Here is a 25,106-nt window from a genome sequence, read left to right as displayed (position 1 = left end):
AAAACTAATTGCTGAAGGTGATGTTACAGATAATTTTCTTTAACAGTTATGAATCAACTCAGCTATGGTGACAACAGATAAGAATATCAAGAATCAAGATCAGATATGCAACCCTAGACTAGAAACAACCAGAACAAGGCTGGGGTAAAATCATTGACCAAGAAATAGCAAATAGGCCATTTTCACTTGTATAAAATTATTTCTTTATGTAAAATTATTTCCTTAAAATGCTATATATATTTAAAATATGTGATAAAATTTCATGATAATACACAAAGATTCAAATATATGCATATTTTTATTAAATAATAAATCTTACTTTCAAAAACTAATATGATTGTCAAGTCTCCATTGAATTCATGGTATTTTCAGGTCATTTTAATCCAATTATCCCTTTGTGTGGAAAGTATAAAGGAAAAGAAAAAGAAACAGATTAAGGTCAAATTGAAAGAGAACCAAAAGCACTCTTCGGTTAAAAATTAAAAAAAAAAAAAAAAGAGCTACCATTCTCTATTGTGAATCAGAAAACAAAAATCATGAAGAGGAAGTTAAAAGCAGAAAAAAAGGAATTCAAAACTGGGAAGAATAAAGGAGAGAATAAAATCCTAAGATTAACCTCCAATGCGATTTATCCAACTACAATTAATATTATAGAAGTCAGAGCAAAATTGCTGAATGGTGTTATCATTTCTCATTCTAGGACATTTTATGGCAGCAGAATTATACTTCCATAGTAATCATGTCATCTTTTCTTAATGTCACTTCCTCTTCTCTGATCTTTATCCTGACGGGAGTTCCAGGCCTAGAAGTTGCTCATGCCTGGGTCTCCGTCCCCTTCTGCTGTCTCTACATAACTGCCCTCTCTGGAAATGGCATAATCCTATTTGTCATCATCACTGAGTCGAGTCTCCATGAACCTATGTACTATTTCCTCTCTATGCTCTCAACCACGGACCTGGGCTTGTGTATTTCCACACTAGTCTCTACGCTGGGCATATTCTGGTTCAACTCAAGACAGATCAGCTTCCACGCCTGTGTTGCCCAGACATTCTTCATTCAACTCTTTACTGTCATGGAGTCCTCAGTGCTCCTAGCAATGGCCTTTGACCACTTCATTGCTATTTGTAATCCACTGAGATATGCTACCATCCTGACTGACTCCAGAATCATCAAAGTGTGGTTTGCAATCCTTGTCAGAGGCACAGTGATTCTATTGCCTTTGGCCTTGCTTCTTAAACGTCTGTCCTTCTGCCAAAGCCATGTGCTCCGCCATTCCTACTGTTTCCACCCTGACATTATCCAGCTCTCATGTTCTGACAATAAGATCAATAGTGTTTTAGGACTTACTGCCCTCATAGTCACTGCAGGAGCGGACTCCATCTTTATTCTTCTCTCCTACATCCTGATTATTAAGACCGTCCTAAGCATTGCTTCCCCAGAGGAGCGGCATAAGGCCTTCAGCACTTGTATCTCCCACGTAGGTGCTGTAGCCATTTTCTACATCCCTCTCATTAGCTTGTGCTTTGTCCACAGGTTTGGGAAAAGAGCACCTCCTAATGTGCACATTCTCATGGCTAATGTGTATTTGCTTATTCCACCAGTGATGAATCCCATTATTTACAGTGTGAAAACCAAGCAGATCCGTAGGGCCATTAAAAAAGTCCTCTCTCCCAAGGGATCTGAGGCCTGGTTCTAATACTTTTCAATAAAATCTACTCTTTAGTTATCACGTCCAAGACATAGAGTTTAATCAATATAACTCCTTATATTAGTAAACTGAAATCAAAAAAAGTAGAAGGTTGAATGAAGAATGCAGTTTGGAGGAAATTTATTCTTTATTTTCAATAAAACTATTATTAATCTACTCTTTAGAAATGGACAATGCAATATCCTGATATTATTTATTATATATTATATTATTTAATATAAAAATGTTAGTAAAGTTTTGGAAGCATGAATAATAATGGCTAAAATGAACACTTTGCTCATGAGATCAAACCTTCAAAATTACATGTAAAATCATAACTTCATAAACAAATCCACAGAAATGGAAAGTAGATTAGTGGTTTCTGGGGGCTAGGGGGAGGGTGAATTCGAAGTGACTGCTAATGGGGGTGGGGTTTCTTTAGAACATGAAAATGTTCTAAAATTGATTGTGGTGATAATCATACAACTCTGTGAATGGACTAAAAATCATTAAATTGTACACTTTAAATGGGTTAATTGTATGGTATGTAAATTATATCTCAGTAAGGCTGTGAAAAAATAAAGAACACTAATGGAAAGCAACAATAGCAAATAAACAAACAAAAAATCCCAAATACCTGTAAAAGAAAATTGATGATACCTGTTAGGATGAATCATGAATCTATTAAATACATTTGATGAATAGCAAAAAGGGTGGACTGTGATGGCCTTGGACATGTTTGCCCTCAAATCCATTTTTTCCCTTGCTCTACTCTGCTCAGTACCTCAGGAGAGCAGAACCTTGCAGGCTGTGCATCTCAGCCTTCCGTGCAGCTGGATTCCAGCCGGGGTTGGCCTAAGGTAGTCACTAACAGGAGACTGAAGGCCAGGTGAGGATTTAAGGCATTTCTCCCCACTCCTCTGTGCTTTGTTTGGGCAGCATCTCTGGCAGTGTAACGTTTCTTCCACATTCGCACCTTCCATCGGGGAGCCCTACCTCCTGAGCTCCAATGACAACAAGGAGAGTCCAGGCAAGAGATTGTAGTGGCTTCCTGCAGTCTGATTACCTCACTGTCACCTGCGTGGCTCTCAGGTTCTTCATCACATCAGCAACTATATTCTTCTTTGAAAATATTTGTAGTGGCTTCTGATTTTTTGCTTAACCCCTGACTTTCACATTTTATTGCCCAACAATTTAACTCCTAGAGAACTTAACTTACATGTGAACTAAGGAGATGCTTATAGTACAATTTTAAAGTTTTGGATAAAGATACTTAAGGATCCATTTTTTTTTTTGTCACAGCAAAAACAAAATGAGAATAATTTAAATGTCTGTGAATGGGGGATTAATTTTCAAAAAATATGTAGTATATGTTTTGTATGAAATGTAATACATGCAAGTTTTTAAAACCATATATTCTTACCTAAATATAATATTACTATATGTCAATATGTATGATCTCAAAATAGATTTAGTTGTTAGAGCAAAATGCAAATTGAATATGCAAAATAGAATGTATTCACATGACTTTAAAATTTCTAAACAATTCTATGTGCTCTGTGCATGTGAATGTGTATGGTTTTAGTAAAAATTTTAAAACCTTCAAGGGAATGATGCTCACCACTTTCGGAACTAGGTTAACTTCTAGCACACACCTCCTAGGAAAGAAAGGGCAATAGTATCAAGAGGGAAACAACAAGGCAGTACCATGTCTTACATCAGATTTTTCTGAAAAAAGATTCTGTGATGGAGATTTGCATGCAGGAAATTTATTAAAGTGTACTTTCTGAAATAGCATCTATAAGAGAGTCCTAACTGGGCAAAAGGGGATGTCAAACTCCCCCACACTTATAACAAAGGCCTCAAAGAGTCCTATGAAGGCCATAGAGCTGGAGTGGCCCTTCAGAGTTGTCTAGGCAAGGGAGACAAAGCCTTTGCACACCTGTATTGACCAGTCACTGGATAAGTACACCCCAGAACCTTGAACGTGGCAACTCCATTCAGATGAGGGCAATTTCCAGAGACAGACTCATCTGTCAGCAGCCAACACTCTGGAAAATTAGGTAAATCATGCCTTAGCCCTGAAAAGAGGATGCATAGATATAAATTTTAATTTCTTCTTGGGTTATAATATAATGTTTCATGAGGAACCATTTCCCTAAATTAAATTATTTAGGCCTTTTCCAGTTTTTCGTGCCATGTGAAAACCTAAGTAGCATCTTTATTAATATTTTTTCATATCTTATTTTTCCTTGAACACATCACTGTAATTAGAATTGCTGAATTAAATCAGATAACAATTTATAGTTCCTAACATATACCCCAGTTTCCATTTTGCCTGTCAGGAGAACTGTACCTCTTTATACCCCCACCAGCTAATCGTAAGTATATTCTGCCCAGCTACACTCAGCAGTATTATGACCTTTTACTTAAATCTTTGTTAACTTAATAGCTGATTAATCACAGCTCATTGTTTTATTCTATTTCTTCTTGATTACTACTATAGCTAAAAAGGCTTAGGTACTTTTTTGTTTTATTGGGGTCATCAAGTACCTGGTACTGAGACAGGAAGTTACAGAAAAATACAGATTTTTTTTTCAACTATCATAAACACCTCCTTTTAAATAATAAAATTTTTATATTTGCTATTTATAAATCTTTTACAACTGTAAGCAAACATTTTAACAAATGCTATTAAACAGACCATATGATAGGTGATCTGCTTGTAAGTAAGAGGTGATATCAGTTGTATTTTGTAATGTAACTGATGTTGATGAACATACAGTACCCATGGGATGTTTTCTTTAAAAAAAAAAAAAATGTAGTTTTTGTGTTTTCTTTTTCCCCCAGACCCCTTTTATGGCTGCTCAGTAGAAAACATTCTTTCTTACTCCTGGATGAAAATGTTGGCAAGCAATGTTTTCTGCTTATGCTAGGAAATACTTTGAGCCATAAAACACATTTTAAATTTAGAAATTGAAAGAATTCAGCTCAATAAATTAATCAACACTTGCATATTCCTTCAAAAGCAATACTCCTCCCTGCTGTCTGAGCTAAAGCTGGCTGCTGGTCGGCCTCAGGACGAGGGAGAGAGAAAGAGAGAGAGAGAGAGAGGCGGCATCGGCTCCTTCTCTTGCACACTCACATCTTACTAGCTATTACTTTTCACACTGCCAAGGTCAAAACTATAAGGAAGAGAAAAGTAAAACCAATAGTAAAATTCTTATTTATTTGATATTGTCATAGATGTTTCCATATTTGCTAGACTTAGTGGCTTTTTGGACCTAATTTCTCTCTTGAACTGCTTTTGTGGGTTCATCAAAGATCTCCCAGCAGTACTGGTTTCCCACCAGTGTTTTCATTAATCTGGTGAATGTGCCCTAGTTCCTTCCATGGCCTGGAGGTTTTCCCCAGTTCTGTTAAGTTTCTGCTGTGCCCCTGGACAACCCCGCTGGGCGTGATCTAAGAGAACTCTTACTGGCTCGCTCACGTGCAAGCAGTTTACATCGGTCCGCAGGACACACTCATGCCATCTTGGGAGAGTATTATGGACCCAATATGTGAAACAGCAGTTCTCCTTATTCTACCACCACAGAAACTCTCCAGTCCCTTTTCCTGCTCTTCACTTTTCTCAGAAGGAGTCAGTCATCAGTCATCTGTTCTCCCCAGATCTCTCTGAAGGGTTCCATCATGTCTCTCCCTAACCACTCGATCGATCCTTCCTCCTTTGGTGAGAGAGTAGGTAGACTCTTAAGACAGCTTTTTCTAAGGTTGTCCTCTTCACAAGGGCCCTATTTGACAGCACAACCCTGAGTCACAAGGTACCCTGTCCACACTACCTCTGTGTCAAAATTCCCCTACCTCAGAAAAAGAAAAAGAAGTTCTTAGAAAACAAGGCTCTGACAACAAAGACTAGCAATTCTTGCAAATAGACCACTTGCCTCTTGTTTAAGATACTGAACTAGCTCTGCATTAGGGTGTATAAAAGGACATTTTAAATTTTAAGATGCCAAGAAGATTGTTCTATATGTGTATATTATAATAGATTTACACTGGACATGTGTATTAGTAAGAAAAAAAGACAATCTTAAATTTCATATTTTAGTCTGTTTTCTTTATGTCTATAATAACTTTTTCAATTCTTTTCTAAATTGTGTATTCTCATTCTAATCTGACCTGTTTTCCTTGACTGGCAACTCACTTTGGAATTTAGTATCTGCTGTTTTCCTGCCTCAGTCACAACTAGAGAGGAAAATCCAATTTTAACACTGTACCATAGTATTCAATGAAATTGTGCTATTGAATTCATTTATATGGAAAGTGTTCCCTACCACCTCCTACCCCTTTCTGGGATTTTTGTGTAGGAGCTGCAGCAAATTTATTTTTAGCTCTTACATTCTCCAGAACATTTGGGTATGATTCTTGCTTCCAGACTGGACTATTACCTCCTGGAGAGCTGGAAAAGCAAAGTTCTAATCTTTGCATTCCACAAGGTAAAGCACAAGGTAAATACTAAATAGATTCTCCCAACATTATGTTTTTAATATAAGCTAAAGCCAAGAGAGGCATACTAGGGCAGAACTGAAGCCTCCCTCCTCTCAGTCTGAAATTATGACCATCTATTCTATTAATATTTGCAGCAGAACAAATGTATGAAGCTGTGTATCCAGATCCCTGCAGACCAGCCAATCAGGAGGTTGCAAGACTACCCCACTCTCCCTTTCTGGTTTCAGGCCCTGACAGGGTGTAGAGGAAAATCCTGCATAGCCCTCTATGTCTAGGAATTATGTCTGTGGGGCTTTTCCTGGGGTCCTATATATGGCTGAAGCAAGGCTCGTGGTACTAAGACCTAGATCAAAGGCCCCCAAAAAGGGATTTACTTCATGCGTTAGGTGGCAAAAGACCAATTAGCACCTATCCCTTGCATCTCAAGCTCAAAAAGTATTTACAGGTGAAGTTCCAGTAGAGCCAGTAGGATCAAGGAGACATTATCTTTGCTTATTGAAGAGATATGTACTAGTTGCAAAATCAGCAGGAAACAAAATTCATTCAGATAACTGAAAGTGAGAGATGTTAATGAAATAACTAATTGCAGAATAATGGACAGGGCTAAGGAAACAAACAAGGGATGCTGAGATAGTGATAGTGAGACCAGTGATAGTGGGAAACGATTATTGGGCCAGAAGCTTTAAGAGGAAACATTGTCAGAGCAGGATTGCTCCTCCAACCCTACATTCTCCTGCTAATATCTTCTGTTTTGTGAACCCAACCTGAAGTCAGCTCACAGGAGAGCCTGGGTGATGAAGTCCATTTCGGTCAACACCCTGGGGTATCAAACAAAGCACAGAAGGATGGACAATACAGTTGAAGTTGGGAGGATACCAAGAATGATGAGCACAAGTTTCCAGCCATAATCTGTAACCCAGGGATAATTATGCCATACACTCAGTTTTTGGAAAGAAGCTATTAGTGAACAGAAACAAGAGAAATTGGGAAAGATGAGAGAGAAGCCACGAGGAGTTTCTGAGCAGCCAGCAAGCTCCAAAATAAAAGTTGACACAGACACAACCTGGAACTCTATTGCTGGACATCAAACAAGAGACCTGAGTGGTCCTAGGAGAACAAGATATTTGGTAGAAAGGAGGGAAACATCCCTAGGAAAGATCTGAAAAGTGTCAGCTAACAGCCTTGTATTAAAAATGCTTAGTGAATTGTGGAAGCACTTGTCTGGCTATAGTTACTAATTATTGCTGTTATTATCAATAGTCGGTGCTGGAACACCAAATAAGCCCCCCAGCATGGCCATATTGAGCTTAATTGTGTCACAAGCACATTACCTAGTTGCACTGCCTCTTGGCTATATTAGCTCCAAACCCACCATTCTGTACACTATGCTTCTGATAAGAAGGACGCAACTCATTATTCATAATCATCACTTGGCAGCTGGTTTCCTGCTATGTTCTGTTAATTGGGGGATGTTAGAAGGAGCCTAGAGGCTGCTGTAGGGACAAGTATCCCTGTCATGTTTGCCTGTCATACCTACCAGTGCTGCCACAGCAACAGTTCTTTGCCCAGCTGCATTGGTTCCAGTTTGTGGTTTTATTTTCCCCCATACTTCCAGTACCAATCTCATCCTGCCCTTGGGAAAAAACAGAACCAACGACTAGTGGGCCTTTATCAGAGATCTGACTCCCAACTCCATGAGAGGTCCTCTCTATGCTCTTGAGGAGTGAGCTATACCTGGGAAGTGCCCCTTCCTCCAAGGTTGGGTCTTGATCCCATGAGCTCCATCCTTTGAGCTACCAAGGTACCAGAACCAGCAGGGCAGCACCCTCTCATTAAAGCTCTGAGTGTCAGTTCTGGGACGAACCTCTACCAAGAGTCTAGTTTTAATAAGCTCAAACTCTTCTTTTTGTTCCCCAACCATACAGGTGGCAGAAACTTCCTGCAGTTATTATTGTTTCAGTATTATTTGTGTGTTCTCTTTTTACCTTTTTTGTCCTCCACTACCTGTTATCCAGCTCTTTGTATTAAATGTTCCCTCTGTTAATCATTTTTCAACTGAGAGTCTGACTGGTATATACACTTCATCCTTTGAGGAAGAGATTCAAATATAGCATTATAAATCTAACCAGATTAAAATATTTCTGTATTTTCTTCCTTTAATCTTGGGGCTTCAGAGAAAAATTATTTAAAGTTGATATTTTCCAAAAGAAAGAACATGTTTATTAAGTAGTAAATATGACATTAATACTTTTGATGAAACTATATATATTGGAGTTGAATTAGGAAGAGTTACTTTTTTCACAGAATATTTATGCTAAAAATATTCCCTGAAGGGCTGAGAGAAGGTATGAATATTTGAACAAATAATGTTAGGTTACTGACAAGGCAATGCAGTGTTTTTGATGAATTTACAGCTGTTAATGAAGAGGTCAGGGAGGCCAGAGAGGAAGAAGAACAGTAAGAATATTTGCAATAATTAAGTAACCGCAGGCACTACTATTTGTGAGCAGGGTGATGGAATTTCTCTCTGTAAAGGAGAAATTAAATCAACAAGTAGATACCTTCTCTCTCTCCACTTAAAAAAAACTAATTCCACGTTTGTAAATGAAACCGGGTCATTGGTTATTGAGATCATCAAAAATCCTTCATCGTAAATGAAGAAATGCTCTTATTATCACTATGATTGTCTAAGGAAAATAGGGATATCCTTGAGAATCTCCAGCTCATATTAATCTCTCTTAGCCACAGTCTTCTTACGTAGAACCAAAGTTGTCTTTTTGGAAACTTTAAACATAATCATGAGTCTAACCTCTCTGAATGACACCTGAGTCATCTATACCATGACAAAGACTAGAAAAAATTGAAAAGGTCATCTAGCTTTTGTCATGCTTAAATGAAGAACGTGCAGCACAGCCTTGCGGATCTGTTTGGTCTTCACACTGTAGATGATGGGGTTCATTACAGGAGGGATCAGCAGGTAGGCATTGGCAATCAGAGTGTGTACATAGGGCGGGGCCTGCTTCCCAAATCTGTGAACAAAGGACAGACTGATCAAGGGAATATAGAATACAGCAACAGCCCCAATATGGGAGATGCATGTGCTGAAGGCTTTCTTCCTCTCTCCCGGGGATGCAATGCAGAGGACCGTCTTAATAATCAACACATAAGAAAGGACAATAAACATCAAGTCCACCCCAGCGGTGGTGATCAGGGCAGTCAGCCCCACTGCGCTGTTGATCCTGGTGTCCGTGCAGGAGAGCTTCATCACATCGGGGTGGAAGCAGTAGGAGTGGTGGAGCACATGGCTGCGGCAATAGGACAGTCTCTTAAGAAGTGCTACCATTGGTGTCAGTGTTACTGTCCCCCTGGTGATGATTGCTACTCCAATCTGTGCTATCTTAAGGTCAGTTAAGACAGAAGCGTATCTAAGAGGATTAGAGATGGCCACAAAACGATCAAAAGCCATGGCCAACAGCACTGAGGATTCCATGACAGTGAAAAGTTGAATGAAAAACATCTGGGACAAGCAGGCATTAAAGCCGATCTCCCTTTTATTGAACCAGAATATCCCCAGCATGGTGACCAGAGTGGATATGGACAGGCCGAGGTCAGTGGTGGACAGCATGGAGAGGAAATAGTACATGGGCTCGTGGAGGCTGGGCTGAGTGACGATGGCGAAGAGAATCAGGCTGTTTCCCGAGAGGGCAGTTGCATAGAGGAAGCAGAAGGGGATGGAGATCCAGGTGTGGAAGGCCTCCAGCCCAGGAACACCAGTTAGCAGGAAAATGATGGAAGATGATGTCGTATTCTGCAGCGTTGGCATTTTGAACTCAAACTGCAGAATCTTAAGCTAAGGGTCTAGCAGTGATAAACTGTATTTATTATAATATTTATTTATTAAACATTCAACCTGAAGTTATTTCACTAAACATTTATGAAAGACAGTATCTATATCATATAAAGAGCTCATGAAGATTGGTTAAAAAAAGAGCAACTAAAAAACCACCTCAAATAAAGAAGCAGAAAATAGGAAATAAACAATTACCTGAGCATATAAAATTTGTATAAAACAAAGAAATCAACATTCTGTTTAGGTTTGCAGGTCTGATAAGCAATGGGGCTGGAGTTTTAGCCCATCACCTCCTGACTCCCAGTAGTAGGCAGTCAGTAAATATTTCTTGAAATGTGTCCAAAGGATTGTGTGAAATTTTAGAAAAATAGTAAACAGTGTATACAGTGATTCTGATACAGTAATTGAACTACTTTAGCTTCCAGAGTCCTATCCAAAAAATCCTCTGTTCATTTTCTGGATACTCCCTTTGAATCAGAATCAGACTCAACATCTCTAATAAATAGCTAACACTTGTTGCTCTTATGCTATCTGTTACCAGTTGTGATAATACCCTGGATAATCTTACAGTCTATTTGCAACATCAAAACTTGAACTGTACCTAAGTAATTTTCATCCCACATAACAAGTATGAGCAATTGAGAATATTGTATATAAACAGAATTATTTGAATATAGAAGGTCTCCAATGTAAGTATTATGGATAGTTTTATGTTATGAATTTTTATCCTGCATCCCATGTTACAACTGCATGTTCTAAATTTTGACTGGGTTAAAATGTTCTGGCTTTTACCAGCCAGTGACAAATTATTAATACTAACCTGTATGTATCTCAGTTTCTCCATATCTAAAGTAATAGTGATGTGCATACCCCATAGTATTGTTCTGAGGATTAAACTAGTTAATGTATGCGAAAATAGCAGCAGAATAGCTCACTATGGTCAAAGCTCACCAAATATTAGCTATTATCACTTAAAGAGAAAAATTAAAAAATTATACAAAGATTTCTCACTTTTTTTTTTTTTTTTTTTTTTTTTTTGCTGTATCTATTCTCACCCTTCCCTACTTATCTACTTGTTCCTTTCCTGGAAGCCAAGAGAAAAAGAAAAACACGGAAAAAGAAAAGAGGAAATCTCTTCTTTTTTTTTTACTCTCAAGTTATAGAATGGCATAGGGTATATTTTCTAATTCTGACTTAGATAATGTCCACAGTTAATACTTTTTCCTCGTTTGCTCCCTTCTTCCTCCACAACTATGTTTTTCTCATCTTTTCTTCATCTTTCCTGATTGAAAAGAAAAGTTCTTGTTCCTTTCCAGACCACCCTACTATGTAGCCTCCCAATCAGTTTTGGATATTAGTTTAGTTTGACAACAAACATGACTGAGTGCAAACTGCAGTCCAGACCACAGGGACACAGAAGCAAGTTAGATATTACACCTGCCCTTGAGGGTCCTTAGGAAAGAACAGGGTGGTTTGGAAAACGCGTGTAAGGAAATAAGTAAAATGCAGTGTGACATATATTATACAATAATGGGATTGTGTTTAAAATACAAAGATTGTATATACTAGAAATTTGTGGTAGGTGTGTCAAAGGATTCTTTGAGTAAGTAAAGAATTCTTGTGCAGAGGCTGATAGGTGAAAATCATCATGAAAGAAATTCTAAGCATATCCAAAGACAATGGAGTTTCAGATATTCTAGAAATGCCACTAAAGTATGAGATACAAAGTATGAAAAGGTAGTGTTTAAGCGGTAACAGGAATCAAGTATGGAATTACTTGCTACTTTCAAAAGGGTAAGGAATATATACCCTTACTATAATCTTTATAAATATGCTGATGTCACGCTTGAAGTTCTGACTGGGGGGGATGGGGTGGGGGGAGGGGATGGGTGCACACCTACATGATGAGTGCGATGTGCACTGTCTGGGGAATGGACACAATTGAAGCTCAGACTCGGGGGGATGGGGAGGCATGGGCAATATATATAGCCTGAACTTTTGTACCCCCATAATGAGCTGAAAAACAAAAAAAAAATAAAAAAAATTTAAAAATGCTGATTTCTTGCTAAACCTAAACATAATTTAAAAACAAAAATCCCCCTTCTTACCCTGCCTCCCTGCTACATGTATGTCTTTTCCTTTACCAACAACCCATATGATAAGTTGTCTATCCTCACTTCCCTCTTTAATGGTTCACACCTATGGTTCATTCTGGGTTTCTGTTTTTGCCAGAAGCACACTCTGTTGCATTAGTTATCTGGAGCTGCTTTAAAAAATTTAATAAAAATTCAGTCACTTAAAACAAAACACATTTATTATCTCACAATTCTGTAATTAAGATGTCTGAGCACAGCAAAACTCGGTCCTCTGTTCAGGATCTCGCAAATTGAAAGTGAAGTTTCAGCCAGGACCGTGTCCTCATCTGGAGCTCAGGATCCTCTTCCAAGCTCGTTCAGATTATTGTCAGAATTTATTTACTTGGAGTGTAGGACTGAAGTCTCTCATTTCTTCCTTGCTGGGGCCTGGGGGCTGCCCTTACCTCCTAGAGGCTATGTGGTCCTCTCATAACACAACAAACCTCTTACTTCTTCAAATTCAGCAGGAGAATCTCTCTACTACTTTTTGTCTCTTTTAAAGGCACGTGTGATTAGATTGGGCCCACCCAGGATAATCTTCCTCTTGATTAACTCAAACTCAAGTAATCAGGGACCTTATTTAAAGCTGTAGAACTCTTTTGCCATATAATGTAACATAATCACAGGAGCGATATACCATCACATTCGCAGGCGCTACTCACACCCAAGGGCTGGGTTTTATTACAGGGCCAGTAAGCACACCAGCATGGCTAGGAATCTTCAGAGCCCTTTAAGAATTCTGCCTACCCCAACTGTCAAGGCTATTTACTCTCCGAACCTTTGTAGGTTTAACTTCTCAAATGTCTCTTGATTATTCATCCTTATCCTCCAGTTCCATCAGTGACCATCTTTCACCACCCAAGGGAACCTTTTGATATAATCAGCCTGGGCTTTTCCCTACTTCACCAAATTATCAAATATAGCACATGCTTTCACACTAATGTGCTTGCTTAATTCATGTAGTCCTCTCTTCTTTAAATAAGATGAAATTCTTTAAACTCATTATTTGATCCATTGAACCATTTATAAGTTAAAAATGAATTTATTTATTTCAGGAAGCATTCAGTGGCATCACCTGCTCTAAGGAGAGATTACTTCTTCATCTGGAGTTATAACCATTTATATTTATACATCTAGAATAGTGGTTATTCCATTGTATGATCATGAGTTATTTGAAAATGTGCCTCTTCAAACAAATTAAGCTGCTAGCAGGTGGATCATTGCTCATTCATCATTATACTCTCAATACCTTGAACTCTATTCTAAAAAGCATGGGTGTACAATATATACTTGTTGACATAAATTCAATTCAAAAGTTTTAAACTGATCAAAGATTCTGAACATATATCAAGACCTCAACAATTTCCAGTTTTGGCTAGGTGTGGTTGCTCACACCTGTAATCCTAGCACTCTGGGAGGCCAGGGAAGGAGGATTGCTTGAGCCCAGGAGTTCAAGACCAGCTTGAGCAAGAGCCAGACCCCGTCTTTACTAAAAACAGAAAAATTAGCCAGGCATGGTGACGTGAGCCTGTAGTTCCAACTACTCAGGAGGCTGAGGCAGGAGGATCGCTTGAGCCCAAGAGTTTGAGGTTGCAGTGAGCTATGATAATGCCAGGGCAACAGAGTGAGACTCTGTCTCAAAAAAAAAAAAAAAAAGAAAGAAAGAAAATTCTAGTTTTGTTTGTTTAAATCATGCTGTGTTGTTTGAAATTACACATGTGTTTACTGGAGGAATCTCGCTGAGCTCGCCCACATTCCCACGAACTGAATAATGGGTTTGTTTGTTTTTGATGAAAGATTCTGCCCTAGTATTGGGGTATTAACTTTTGTGTGCCCTCCCATTTGTTGACAGTAATTCTTTCCTTCTTATATGACATTGATACTCCAGTCCCACTAAGAGAGCATGCTGCAGGTTCTGTGCTGGACTAGCCTGCATTGTCTCTCTTCTCTAATTACAGAGTCAGTTATATGGTTATAGGGTCAGGCAAACCTACATTCAAATACTATCTCTGCCATCAAGTAGCTGGAGTTCTCCAAATAAGCACTTTCTATCAGATATCATTGCAGTGAAACTTATAGCTCACCAATGGCATTAATTTGTAAGAATTGAGTGAGATAGCATTGCAAAGCATCTAATATGCTGACTAGTGCATGGGACAGGGGAGGCCTTTAATAACAGGAAATGAGGATGAGGATGATGGTGGCAGTGGGTGGTGGTGGTAAGGGCAACTGACCTTAGTGGCAGTTTTGAAATGTGACACAATTAACCAGAAAACTTTCAATTGCTTGGACATGTTAACAATCTGGTCTAAGCAGCAAGACAAATGGCTCATAGACCAGTTGAACCTCCTCAGAATAAAATGTCCTCAGAAAATACAGACTTTAGGAAAGAGATTTCTACCATTTTTCTTAGGCACCCATGAGAGCTTTTTGCAGTTAATAAAATCGTCCTTATTCTTAAAGGAAACCAGTGTGTGAAAGGTCTAATGTTTCCCCTAAATGCAGCACTTTTACTTACAAAGTCCAGAGATGTGTTCTTCCCTGTCCTGTTTTCCAGGAAAGGGCCCAAGGAGCTGTGGAGCTGTTCTACTCGGGGATGGGTGGCCTATAAAGAACCGCGTCTCAGGCAGCGTTAATCTCCTAATCAGAGAACTCCTGGGGCAGTTGCATGAACCCTCAGAGTGTGTAGTTCCCCAAGGGTTCATTCTACTCCCCAGCTTCCTCCTACTTCTACTCCATCGCACTTACTTTTATAGTTGCCACGTGGGGACTGGTGTTACAGCTCTTTCATCTTATATCCTGATAAAATTTTGTTAAAAGTAAATTTGTAGGTATACATGATGGGTGCAATGCACACTGTCTGGGGAACGGACACGCCTGGAGCTTTGACTTGGGGGGACAGGCGGTACATGGGCAACGTATGTAACCTGAAATTCTGTATCCCCCATAATAAGATGAAATAAAAATAAAAAAAAAGTAAATTTGTGAGTAAAAATATCCACACACCCCAAAAAACACCAGCTCACACCTCATTCTCACACTACTTTCATACACAACTGATGAATTTATCTTCCTCCAACATCATTTGGGTGAATTTTGTACATTTTTTAGAAACCTCTCTGCTTCTGCCCTCCCCAATCAAAAAAAAAAAAGCTTTATTTATTCTTTCATAAAACACTTTAAGTATTTATCATATCCCAGGTCTTTGTACTATAATACAGAGGATAGAACATTCTCTTCCCTCCAGGGCTCACAACCCAGTGAGGAAACAGACATAAAACTCGGTGATTAAACAGGGCATGTTTACGATGACAGCACACAAGAGCATGTATTTGTCCTCAGGAAAGTCCAGGTCCAGGTCTGCCAGGAGACAAGGAAGTATAGAACACAAGAAGAACAGGAGATGACTAACAGCACATTCAGTCAGTGGGGGGAGTAGCAAGAGGTGAAGCCAAGCAGGAAGGCAGGATGAATGCTATGGAAGATCGTTTAGGCATTCTAAGGCATTTGAATCCAAATAACATAAAAATTTCTCAGCATAGAATTTAATCTTCCCCCATTCCTAGGAAAATACATTTCTACAGCTCCATGTGAGGCAACGGAGGACGTCAGGCACCTTATCTGAGGATACCTAATGTATTGCAGTTCCCTGCTTGATGTCAGTATCAACCTGAATGGTGCAAAAATCACATTTCCCTCTAAGCTACAATATATCAGTTATACAGAAATATCAGTTCAGGAAACCTTCTCAAAGAGAACCTCAGTGAGCTCAGTCTTGGCAGAATACCCCATTACCTACTCTTCCAAATTCTACTTCAGATGAACCAATACTATTGTTTTCAGCATTTCTTAAAACAGTCTTAAACAAGCATTGTTTGAAAAGGTTTCTAAATAAAAGCAAAATATATAAATCTCTGTATTGCATAATGTTGAATTCAAAGCATAACACAGCTAGTAGGAAAAGCAAAAAGTATAACCTGTAAAAGAAGAGCATTTGTACTTAGAAAATTTTATCTAAATAATATCACTTTATAAAAAAGAAAAGAAATATACTTTAAAATGAATTTTATTAATGTACATGTAACCATACTATGCAAAATTATCTGTAACTGATGCTTAAGGAATCACCTTAATTGTAGCATGAGTGAAAATCGTTGCTTTCACAAGAACATTCTCTAGTACATTTATTTTAAAACATACCCCAAAATATGGTTGCCCATCTTCAAAATTCTTCTTTTTTCAAAACTTTTCCTGACCATCCATGAATCTAAATCATTTATGTTTATACTTCAATTACTTAGAAATGAATGCTATTGTATCTTCACTATTAAACAGTAAATTTCTAAGACCTGTATTTTCCCTATCTGGCTAAGTATTTCCTAGGGTTATTATTTTCCCATTAGTTCAGGCTATTCCTGGGAAAGAGACAGACTACTATCTATAACTCCCTTGCATCTGGTATAATGTTTTGTACACAGTAGATTATTCATAAGAAACAACTGGTTTAAAATATTGTTTCAATTTATATATGTTAATCAGAGTGCAAATCCCTCAAAAATGGAGTCTGTGTCTTCATTGGTCATAGCTTTATCCCTAGTACCTCCTGCACTGTTTGCCAAAATGAAGATGCTTGAAATATATAAGAATATATGTAAAATTATGTATAAATAAATTTAAATAAGCATATATTAAATAACTATCATTAATAAAGCACTGTGTTTGGGTCCGGGAAACATATATCAATCCCCAGAGTATAATACCTGCTTTCAAAGAGTTTCAGGTCAGTAGGGGAAGAAAGACCTGACTACCTATAATACAAAGATTTATTAATGGCATCTGAAAGAATAAAGAAAAAAGGAACAAGCAGGAAAAGAAAGGGGAGGGATATTTCAGTCAGAAAGAGCAAAGTAATGAAGACCTAGAGGCAAGACATTCATGGCATTTTTCAGAAATGGATATTATCCACAGAAGTGGATAGACCCCAGAAGAGTGTGACTCTAGCATGCATGATAAACTGTAGATGTCTGATTAAAGTGCAAATTTGCAGATTCCATCTCAAGGATTTCTGATTAAGTAATTCATGAGTATAACTGAGGAATCTGCACTTTTATAAAGAATATCAAGTGGTTCTGATGCACTGGCGCTGGACCACATTGAGAACAGTGATGAACACAAACGGAAGGTGGATGTCACACTATTGTGTATCCAGTGGGCTGTGTGAAGCCAGATTTGTGAAGACTCATGGGAATAAAGATCCAGTGGAAGATGAAGAGCAAAAAAAGTTGTGTTTATTTGGGGGAGGTGTTAAGTCCAAATTGATTACATCATTGTCTGAAAAGTCTTTTAAAAACTTTCTTATTGCGAATTTATAAAATATTTATAAAAGTATAAAGAAAATATAAATAAAGCAATATCCAACTATTCAAAGATAAGAACTTTTAACATTTGGGATGTGTCTATATATACCTTTTTCATGTATATAGGTGTATATGTATATTTACATGAAATATATACACAAATGGTGATAAGTACTCTGTGTGGTAATCTATCTTTTCTTTTAACAATATATCATTTACATCTGTGTCAGTATTTAATTTATTGTCTCGTATTTTATTTAATCAATACTCTAAAGTAATTGTTCAAGCAGTTTCCAAATTATCATTGTGCGGTATAAAGATGTGTTGAACATCACAATACATCTTTACATTCTTGCCCATTTTTCCTCTTTGGACACATATTTAGAGGACAAATAACTAGGTCTTGTATAATTAAAATATTAATTCATTTGACAAAGTGACCCCAAGGACTCTTTTGAGAATTTAGAAGTACTCTTTTATTCAAATTTCTTCTTGTTTATTGTGCTTATTCTTATTCTTCAGCCATGAATAATCTGGTTTGGGGAATAATAATCATTACCAAACCCTAAGAATTACTGAAACCTAGACATTTCCTACTGATCTATATTGTATGAGGCATACCTTGGAGAGCCACTTACCCTAGAGGCAGTGAGACTGTCTGACCCCAAATATGACTTTATTTGCCCATGCTTGCAGACATATTTTAACCGTGGTTCTATACTGTGCCAACTTCTGTATTCATGATAGGGTCAGATGTACACAAGACATAGTCCCTGCCCTCAAAGAAACCAGTCTAGAACTGTGTAAATAGTAAATTAGTGGATCATCAGAATAAAGAGAGATCATGTACAGACAGGCTTTTTCAAAGAATAATAAGAACTCACGGGACTGAATGATCAAACATGGTTCAGGGAAGACTTCAGAAAGAAGAACTTTCCTAAATTAGCTTAGAACAAAATACTTTCAGCACAGCCTTGCGAATTTGCTTGGTCTTCACACTGTAGATTATGGGATTCATTACAGGAGGGATGAGCAGATAAACATTGGCAATGAGTGTGTGCACGAGGGGAGGGGCGTGCTTCCCAAATCTGTGCACCAGTGACAAGCTGATCATGGGAATGTAGAAGATGGCAACAGCACTGATGTGGGAAACGCAGGTACCAAAAGCCTTTTTCCGCTCCTCTGGGGAGGCGATAGAGAGCACAGAGCGGATGATCAGAACATAGGAGAGGAGAATCAAGACAGAGTCCAAGCCAGCAGTAGAGATGACAATGGCCAGGCCAAATGCACTGTTGATCCTGGTGTCTGTGCACGAGAGCTTCATCACATCAGGGTGGAAGCAGTAGGAGTGGTGGAGCACGTGGCTGCGGCAGAAGGACAGATGCTTGAGGAGCAAGAGTAAGGGCACCAGAGCCACGGTCCCCCTAATAACGATTGCAAAGCCCACTTTGATGATCCGTGAATTGGTTAAGATTGTGGCATATCTCAGTGGGTTACAGATGGCAATGAAGCGGTCAAAGGCCATTGCCAGGAGGACTGAGGACTCCATGAATGTAAAGCCATGGATAAAAAACATTTGGCCAATGCAGGCATCAAAGCTGATTTCTGGAGCATTGAACCAGAATATACCCAGCATGGTGACCAATGTAGAAAGACACAGACCTAGGTCCGTGAAGGACAGCATGGAGAGGAAATAGTACATGGGTTCATGGAGGCTCGACTCAGTGATGATGACAAACAGAATCATGCCATTCCCAGAGAGAGCAATGGCATAGAGGCAACAGAAGGGGATGGAGATCCAGGCATGAGAGGTTTCAAGGCCAGGGATGCCAGTGAGAAAGAAGACTGCAGGGTGCAAAATGCTCTGGTTGAAGGATGATGGGATAATAATTGAGGGAAGCATATTTTCTTGGGGAAAGAACCATGTCCTGTAATAATAGGGAAGAAAAATATTTTTACTCTCTTCTACATATCATACAATTTATGATTACTGGAGAACCATGTCTGTCCTGTTCTTTGATAGAATTGCATAGTCTGTCACTGCGTTCTTAGATTTTATCTTGGGTGAACTTGGGGGAGACACAAAGCATTAAATTGTGTGAAGAAACCTGGTTTTAGCAAAATTCCCATTCTGTTACAATTAGGCTTCAACATATTTACATGCACATACATAAAAGAAGAGATAGATTCAATAATGGAAAATATTTTCCAGTTCTATGACTCTATGTACATGGGCAGACAGGATATTTCTGGGTAACCATAAGCAACACAACAGGCAATTCACCCTGCTTTTCTTCACTTCTCAGTTTCCAAAACGAAAACCCTGGGGCCCATTAAAAAATAGGAGAATAAGATAATATTCAATATTTTCTAGTAAAATATTTCTGATTCAATAAATACTCAACAGCTGTCGATAAAATAAAACTAAATACTGGGAAAGAACCAATTAAATCTATACAAATAGACCACAGTGGGTGACAGTAGAAAAAAAGTTTGTTTATCCAGGTGGTAGTTGAGAAACTGATTATATTTAAGGGAAATTCCACCTGAAGAAAGACGGCTTACTCTTTGATTCTGTAAAATTAAATAAAAAAAAAAAAAAAAAGAAAAAGAAAGACGGCTTAAAGGTAACCTCATCACAAACAAAGGAACTCATTGGAAACTCATGGATAATAATTGGAGCAGAGTTATCTGAGCAAGTTTCTTGATTTACCATTTTTGCAGAAAGGTATTGAGAAAGCATTGGCTGAGGGGGGATCTCCTTCCTCTGTTTGGAGATATGAGTGTACACTTGCCCAGATCCATGCATCTATAGGGTTGAAGAATTTGCTCTATATTGGCTCTTGTCCTAAATTTTCTAACACAGAATCTTTATCTACAGGAAGAATGCTTGGTTTTTAATGTATGTGTGTTCCCCTTGTATTCATTCAAGCATGTATTTACTCAAGAAATATTTAAATACTTACAAAATGTCATTGTATGCAATGGATAGAGTTAGAATTAGATCTGGTATTTTCAGAAGGCCTGTACATGACTCTGGGAAAGAAAATATTAGAGTATAAGTTCACTTGGTTCCCTTCATTATAACCCATGAATTAACAGGCAGAAGCTTAGACTTGGATGAGAATAATTGGTTACAGCAGAAGGTGTGTTCAAGAGGGCATTTCTCTAGGCATTTGAGGAGAAGAAGAGAGAAAAATGTTCAATACAGGAAGCCTCTTTGAGTATTCACTTTAAAAAAATGATAATGACTGGACAATTCGAATTGGCAGGCAATACAAAACAAAACAAAATATATGCATTTTGGAGCCAGCCCTTGGACCTCAGTTGGAGGACCAGCCTCACTTTTTCACCTGTGACTTTTCATACAAGAATTGAGTCATGTGCCTACATCTGCATCCCAGGGAAAGTGAATCCTGCCCTGATAATAAGGCTTGCGAGTTGTGAAATGGGTGTTTGTGGTTGAAGTCACAGGAGCAATGAAAATATTAATTCTTGGAGTAATAAATCTAAGGGGGAAAAAAGTCTGAGGAAAGAGCCCTGGGAAATGGCCGTAGTTAATAAAAGACAAAAGAAACATCTTCGAATGAAACTGAAGGGGCATGACCACTAAGGTAACAATGACTCCCAGGAAAACACAATCATCTCAATCTTTTTAAATTGGCATAATAAATGAATTGTTAAAATATATACTACTGAGTTCACGGTCACCAAATTACTCTGAACTGTTCTGTGCTGGTTTTATAAACTATCTGAAGGTTATATAATACCATGCCTCATGTATTTGTAAAAGTCTTCCATGCACTAAAATACCAACCTTGTGCACAGAAAAATTTGGGCATCTGGAAAATGAGGTCATTTGATCCTGCCCCTTGCCCCTTGAAAGGTCATCCCAGGCAATAGAATCAGAGAGAGAGAGAGAGAGAGAGATTATCTCAAGCTCACAAACTTACTTGCAGAAGGATCCTGTACTAAAGCTGGGGGATCAGTCCTGCCCCTGACAAAGAGGTCCGCTTTTGCCAGAAGAACACATAGGGAGAAAACTCAGAAATGGGGCAGCTATCGGATTTGAGAAAGAGAGCTTTTATAAGGAGCCCAGAAGCAGTCTGGTAAGAGACAGTTCCCTAGCAGAAAAACAAATTCCTAGGGGAGAACTCTGTACAGCTGTGCCCTGCTAACCCTTTGTGCTCCAAGTAATAGATTGTAGAGGTAATATCTTTTCAGTCCCTCTTCACTCTTACTTCCCCAAAAGAGAGTTCCATAGATGAATAGCAACTTCAGTTTTCATTCAAGAGCAATTTGACCCCAGTCAGCTGTGGAACTAACCTTTGCGTCGGGCCAGAGTAAGAGAAAAGTGGTGTTAATTGATCATTAACAGCTGAATTTGCTCAGCTGTCATTTGCCAGTTTCACAGCAATGCTAAGTCACAGAACTCAGATGGGAAGGGGGTTGCTGAGTAACTGCACTCACTGAGCCTAGCGCAATGGTCACCTGCTTCAGAGCCCAAACCCTTCCCTGGGGATCCTGAATATCCTGGGAGCTGTTACTAACCTAAAATGACAGCTTAAGAGGAAGTGACTAAAGGGACGCTACAGAACTTTATGAGTCCCTTGTGTGTTCCTTGCTAGTTTATGGAGATACTAGGCTGCTCTGATAACTGTCCTTAAACTGCTAGCAGTGTGTTTATCACTGTGGTGGAGAATTAACCATGTTTGGCAGGCAGCTGTGGACACACAGAAGTGGCTTTCAGCCTTTCCATTAATACAGCCTTTGACAATGAACGGTAAGCAGGAAGCGTTGGTAAGTTTCAAGAACAATAGCTTATTAAACATGCTTCTTGGCATAAGAAGCTGTGCTAAAAGGACGTTACCTTGCAAAGGCCTGCTATATGGAAGAAGAGGATGAGGTAACTTTCCATTAGAGTAGCTACAGAGCACACACCTTATTTGTCCTGTTTAATTTTTTTTCTTATGTCACAAGCTTATAGATCTGTGGGAAAATCTAAAAAGGTTCATTTCTTTCCAGGAGTTCATCAAGAACCTGAGAAAATGTGCTCCCTTTTTGGTTATCTTCTGGACTAATAGGAACATAGTATTTCCCCAGAAAGCACTTCAACAAATGGGGAAGACATTTTCATAGTCCTGGATAAATGTACCACAAAATACATGAGACTCCATGGGAAAGATGCACAATTTAGATAGAAGCTTCCAAGATACAGAAGCCAAAGCAGATGCCCAGACTGTCACAGGGATATAAACGTGAAAATCGTGCTGTCCACGCTAAGGATTCCCATCTGAGGAGCACTGGTCTATGCTCACAGACATGTGCAGACGGGCCTCCTGCACACAGCTGCCAGAAATGGAACGTGGTTGCAGAACCCTGAGTTACTTTTTAGTGCAAATCATTTTAAATGATTTAAACAATTCATCAGCCAAGGCCTAATAATTGGTGGATACACAGATAAAGGACTTAATGATCAGTGCTTATTTTAACTGTTTGAGTGTCTGTTCTAACTGGCCTGTCCCAAGACTTAAATATTTTAAATACTTTTCCTGCATCTACCTATCCATCAAGAGTCACCATAGCATTGGTTCAACTCAAAATATTTGGAACCAGATAGCCTTGGTCCAAAGCTCAGCTCTGTGACCAGTTGGGTGACTTTGGGCTAACTATATAACTACCCCACCTCTGTTTGTTTTAACATGGGGAAAAAAGTTATACTGCTTTATAGGTTTATTTTGTAAAATAAATAAGATGACCTAATATTAATCTATAGAAAGGTCTTAGCACAGTATATGTTGCACTCATTCAAAACATTAATTAATTTAGTGTTATTTATCATGGCTATTACAGTTTTTCATTAATATAGCAATTTTAGTAAATTATCATTTAGTGCCTAGTATATATCAGATACTACTATGTTACGGACATTGAGATAAAAAGGTATAGTATCTATCCTTGAGGCGTTCACACTTCTGATAGATAAGAAAAACATTATACAGAGATAAATCGGATCAGGACATTACCCTGCTTTCAATTCTTTGGCTTCCCAGTGTCCTCTGGAATCTGGCCTTGCTACTCCCTGTGAAGAAACATTGTGTTTCACTCTCTGCTTCAGCCATACTGAACCCATTTCCAGTTCCCAGAACGTGGCATGTTTTGGCTCACCCCTGAGCCTTCACTCATTCTGTTCTCCAAAGCAGTATATTAAGGTGTTTTCTGATCCCCAAGTTCTGCTTAAAACACAATTCAAAACTGACTTTATTTTTTGTTAATATTAAAATTATAATAGCTTTCTTCCTAAATTTTCTGATTTGCAAATTGTAGATAACAATGAAAGCTGAATTTTGGTGGTATTTTTATACTTTTTTTTTTATTGTTCTTTTTAGTTCCCTTACTTTTCAGTGCCATAATATTGTACTCAGCCTTCCAATCAGATAAGACACCACAGCTATTAGCTGTGCCTGAAGCATTTCCTCAACCTTCTATCATCTCCTCACCCTACTCTCTACTCTCCTGCCCTCATTACTAGTTTTCCTGGGAAAATCCTTCTCATTTCCTCAAGGTCTCACTCTAGCAATTATGTTCGATTAGCCTCCCTTGACCACGTAGGCTAAGTTGTCTGAACACCTATGTGATCTATATTGGTGCTTCTCAAATTTGAATGTCATGTGAATACCCTAGGTATCTTGGAAAAATGTAGATTAGGATTCAGTAGATCTAATTTTTTTTTCATTTCCAACAAGCTCCCAGGTAATGCTAAGATTATTGGTCCTTCAATAGCAAAGATCTCTGTTAAAAGCCCTTTTAGAGTAATTATACCACGATTTTTTTTTTTTTTTTTTTTTTTTTGGAGATAGTATCTTGCTTTGTTGCCCAGGCTGGACTGCAGTGGTGCAAGCGTAGCTCACTGTAGCCTTGAATTCCTGGGCTCAAGCAATCCTCCTGACTCAGCCTCATGAGTAACAAGGACTGCAGGTGTGTGACATCATGCTTTTGGCTAATTTTTATTTTGTAGAGACAAGGTCTAACTATATTGCCCAGGCTGGTCTTGGATACCTGGGCTCAAGCAGTCCTCCCACCATAGCCACCCAAAGTGCTGGGATTGTAGGCATGAACCACTATGCCCATCCCACCCATAGTATTTTGGTTTCCCATGTACTTATTTGTATCCCCCACTAGACTTCAAACTCTGTAATATCTGGGGTGATGTGTATTGTGTTTGCTGTTATACCCTCAGAGTCTTGTTCGATATCAGATATATAGTATGTATATAATACTTTTGTAATAATAAATGGATTAAGAACTCTAATGGAAGCATGTACAAGACACAGTGGGAGCAGAATGTAAAGGAAAAAAATAGCAGTAATAAGAACAGCCAGAAGAAAATCTTAGGGTGAGGTAAGGATGAGCTACATTTCTACAAACACTAAAATTGAATGGTCAGTGTTGGCTAAATCAACAGGGTAGGAAAACTGCTAATAATTCAACATGGCTGGACCCAGGAAAAGAGGTGATTGAGGCTCTCATCAGACCATGGAAGGTCAGTAGATGATGTAGTGCCTTAATAT

At 38.5% G+C, this 25,106-nt stretch overlaps 3 protein-coding genes across 3 annotated transcripts; 1 reads left to right on the top strand and 2 right to left on the bottom strand.

The window, feature by feature from the left end:
* The first annotated feature begins 739 nt into the window (after positions 1-739).
* Positions 740-1,696, top strand: LOC138384832 (olfactory receptor 51F2-like). Its single transcript, XM_069470495.1, has one exon. The coding sequence runs from the start codon at positions 740-742 to the stop codon at positions 1,694-1,696; it is 957 nt and encodes a 318-aa protein (XP_069326596.1).
* Positions 1,697-9,062: 7,366 nt separating this feature from the next.
* On the bottom strand, positions 9,063-10,016 carry LOC138384831 (olfactory receptor 51F2-like). The gene has a single exon (XM_069470494.1). The coding sequence runs from the start codon at positions 10,014-10,016 to the stop codon at positions 9,063-9,065; it is 954 nt and encodes a 317-aa protein (XP_069326595.1).
* Positions 10,017-18,472: 8,456 nt separating this feature from the next.
* Positions 18,473-19,438, bottom strand: LOC138384830 (olfactory receptor 51F2-like). Its single transcript, XM_069470493.1, has one exon. It carries the CDS (start codon positions 19,436-19,438, stop codon positions 18,473-18,475), a length of 966 nt encoding a protein of 321 aa, XP_069326594.1.
* Positions 19,439-25,106: the final 5,668 nt, after the last annotated feature.

This window comes from Eulemur rufifrons, chromosome 6 (assembly GCF_041146395.1).
Source record: "Eulemur rufifrons isolate Redbay chromosome 6, OSU_ERuf_1, whole genome shotgun sequence".
NCBI classification, from domain to species: Eukaryota; Metazoa; Chordata; class Mammalia; order Primates; family Lemuridae; genus Eulemur; species Eulemur rufifrons.
The sequence above is the reverse complement of the archived record's forward strand: the minus strand, read 5'-3'. Positions and strand labels throughout refer to the sequence as shown.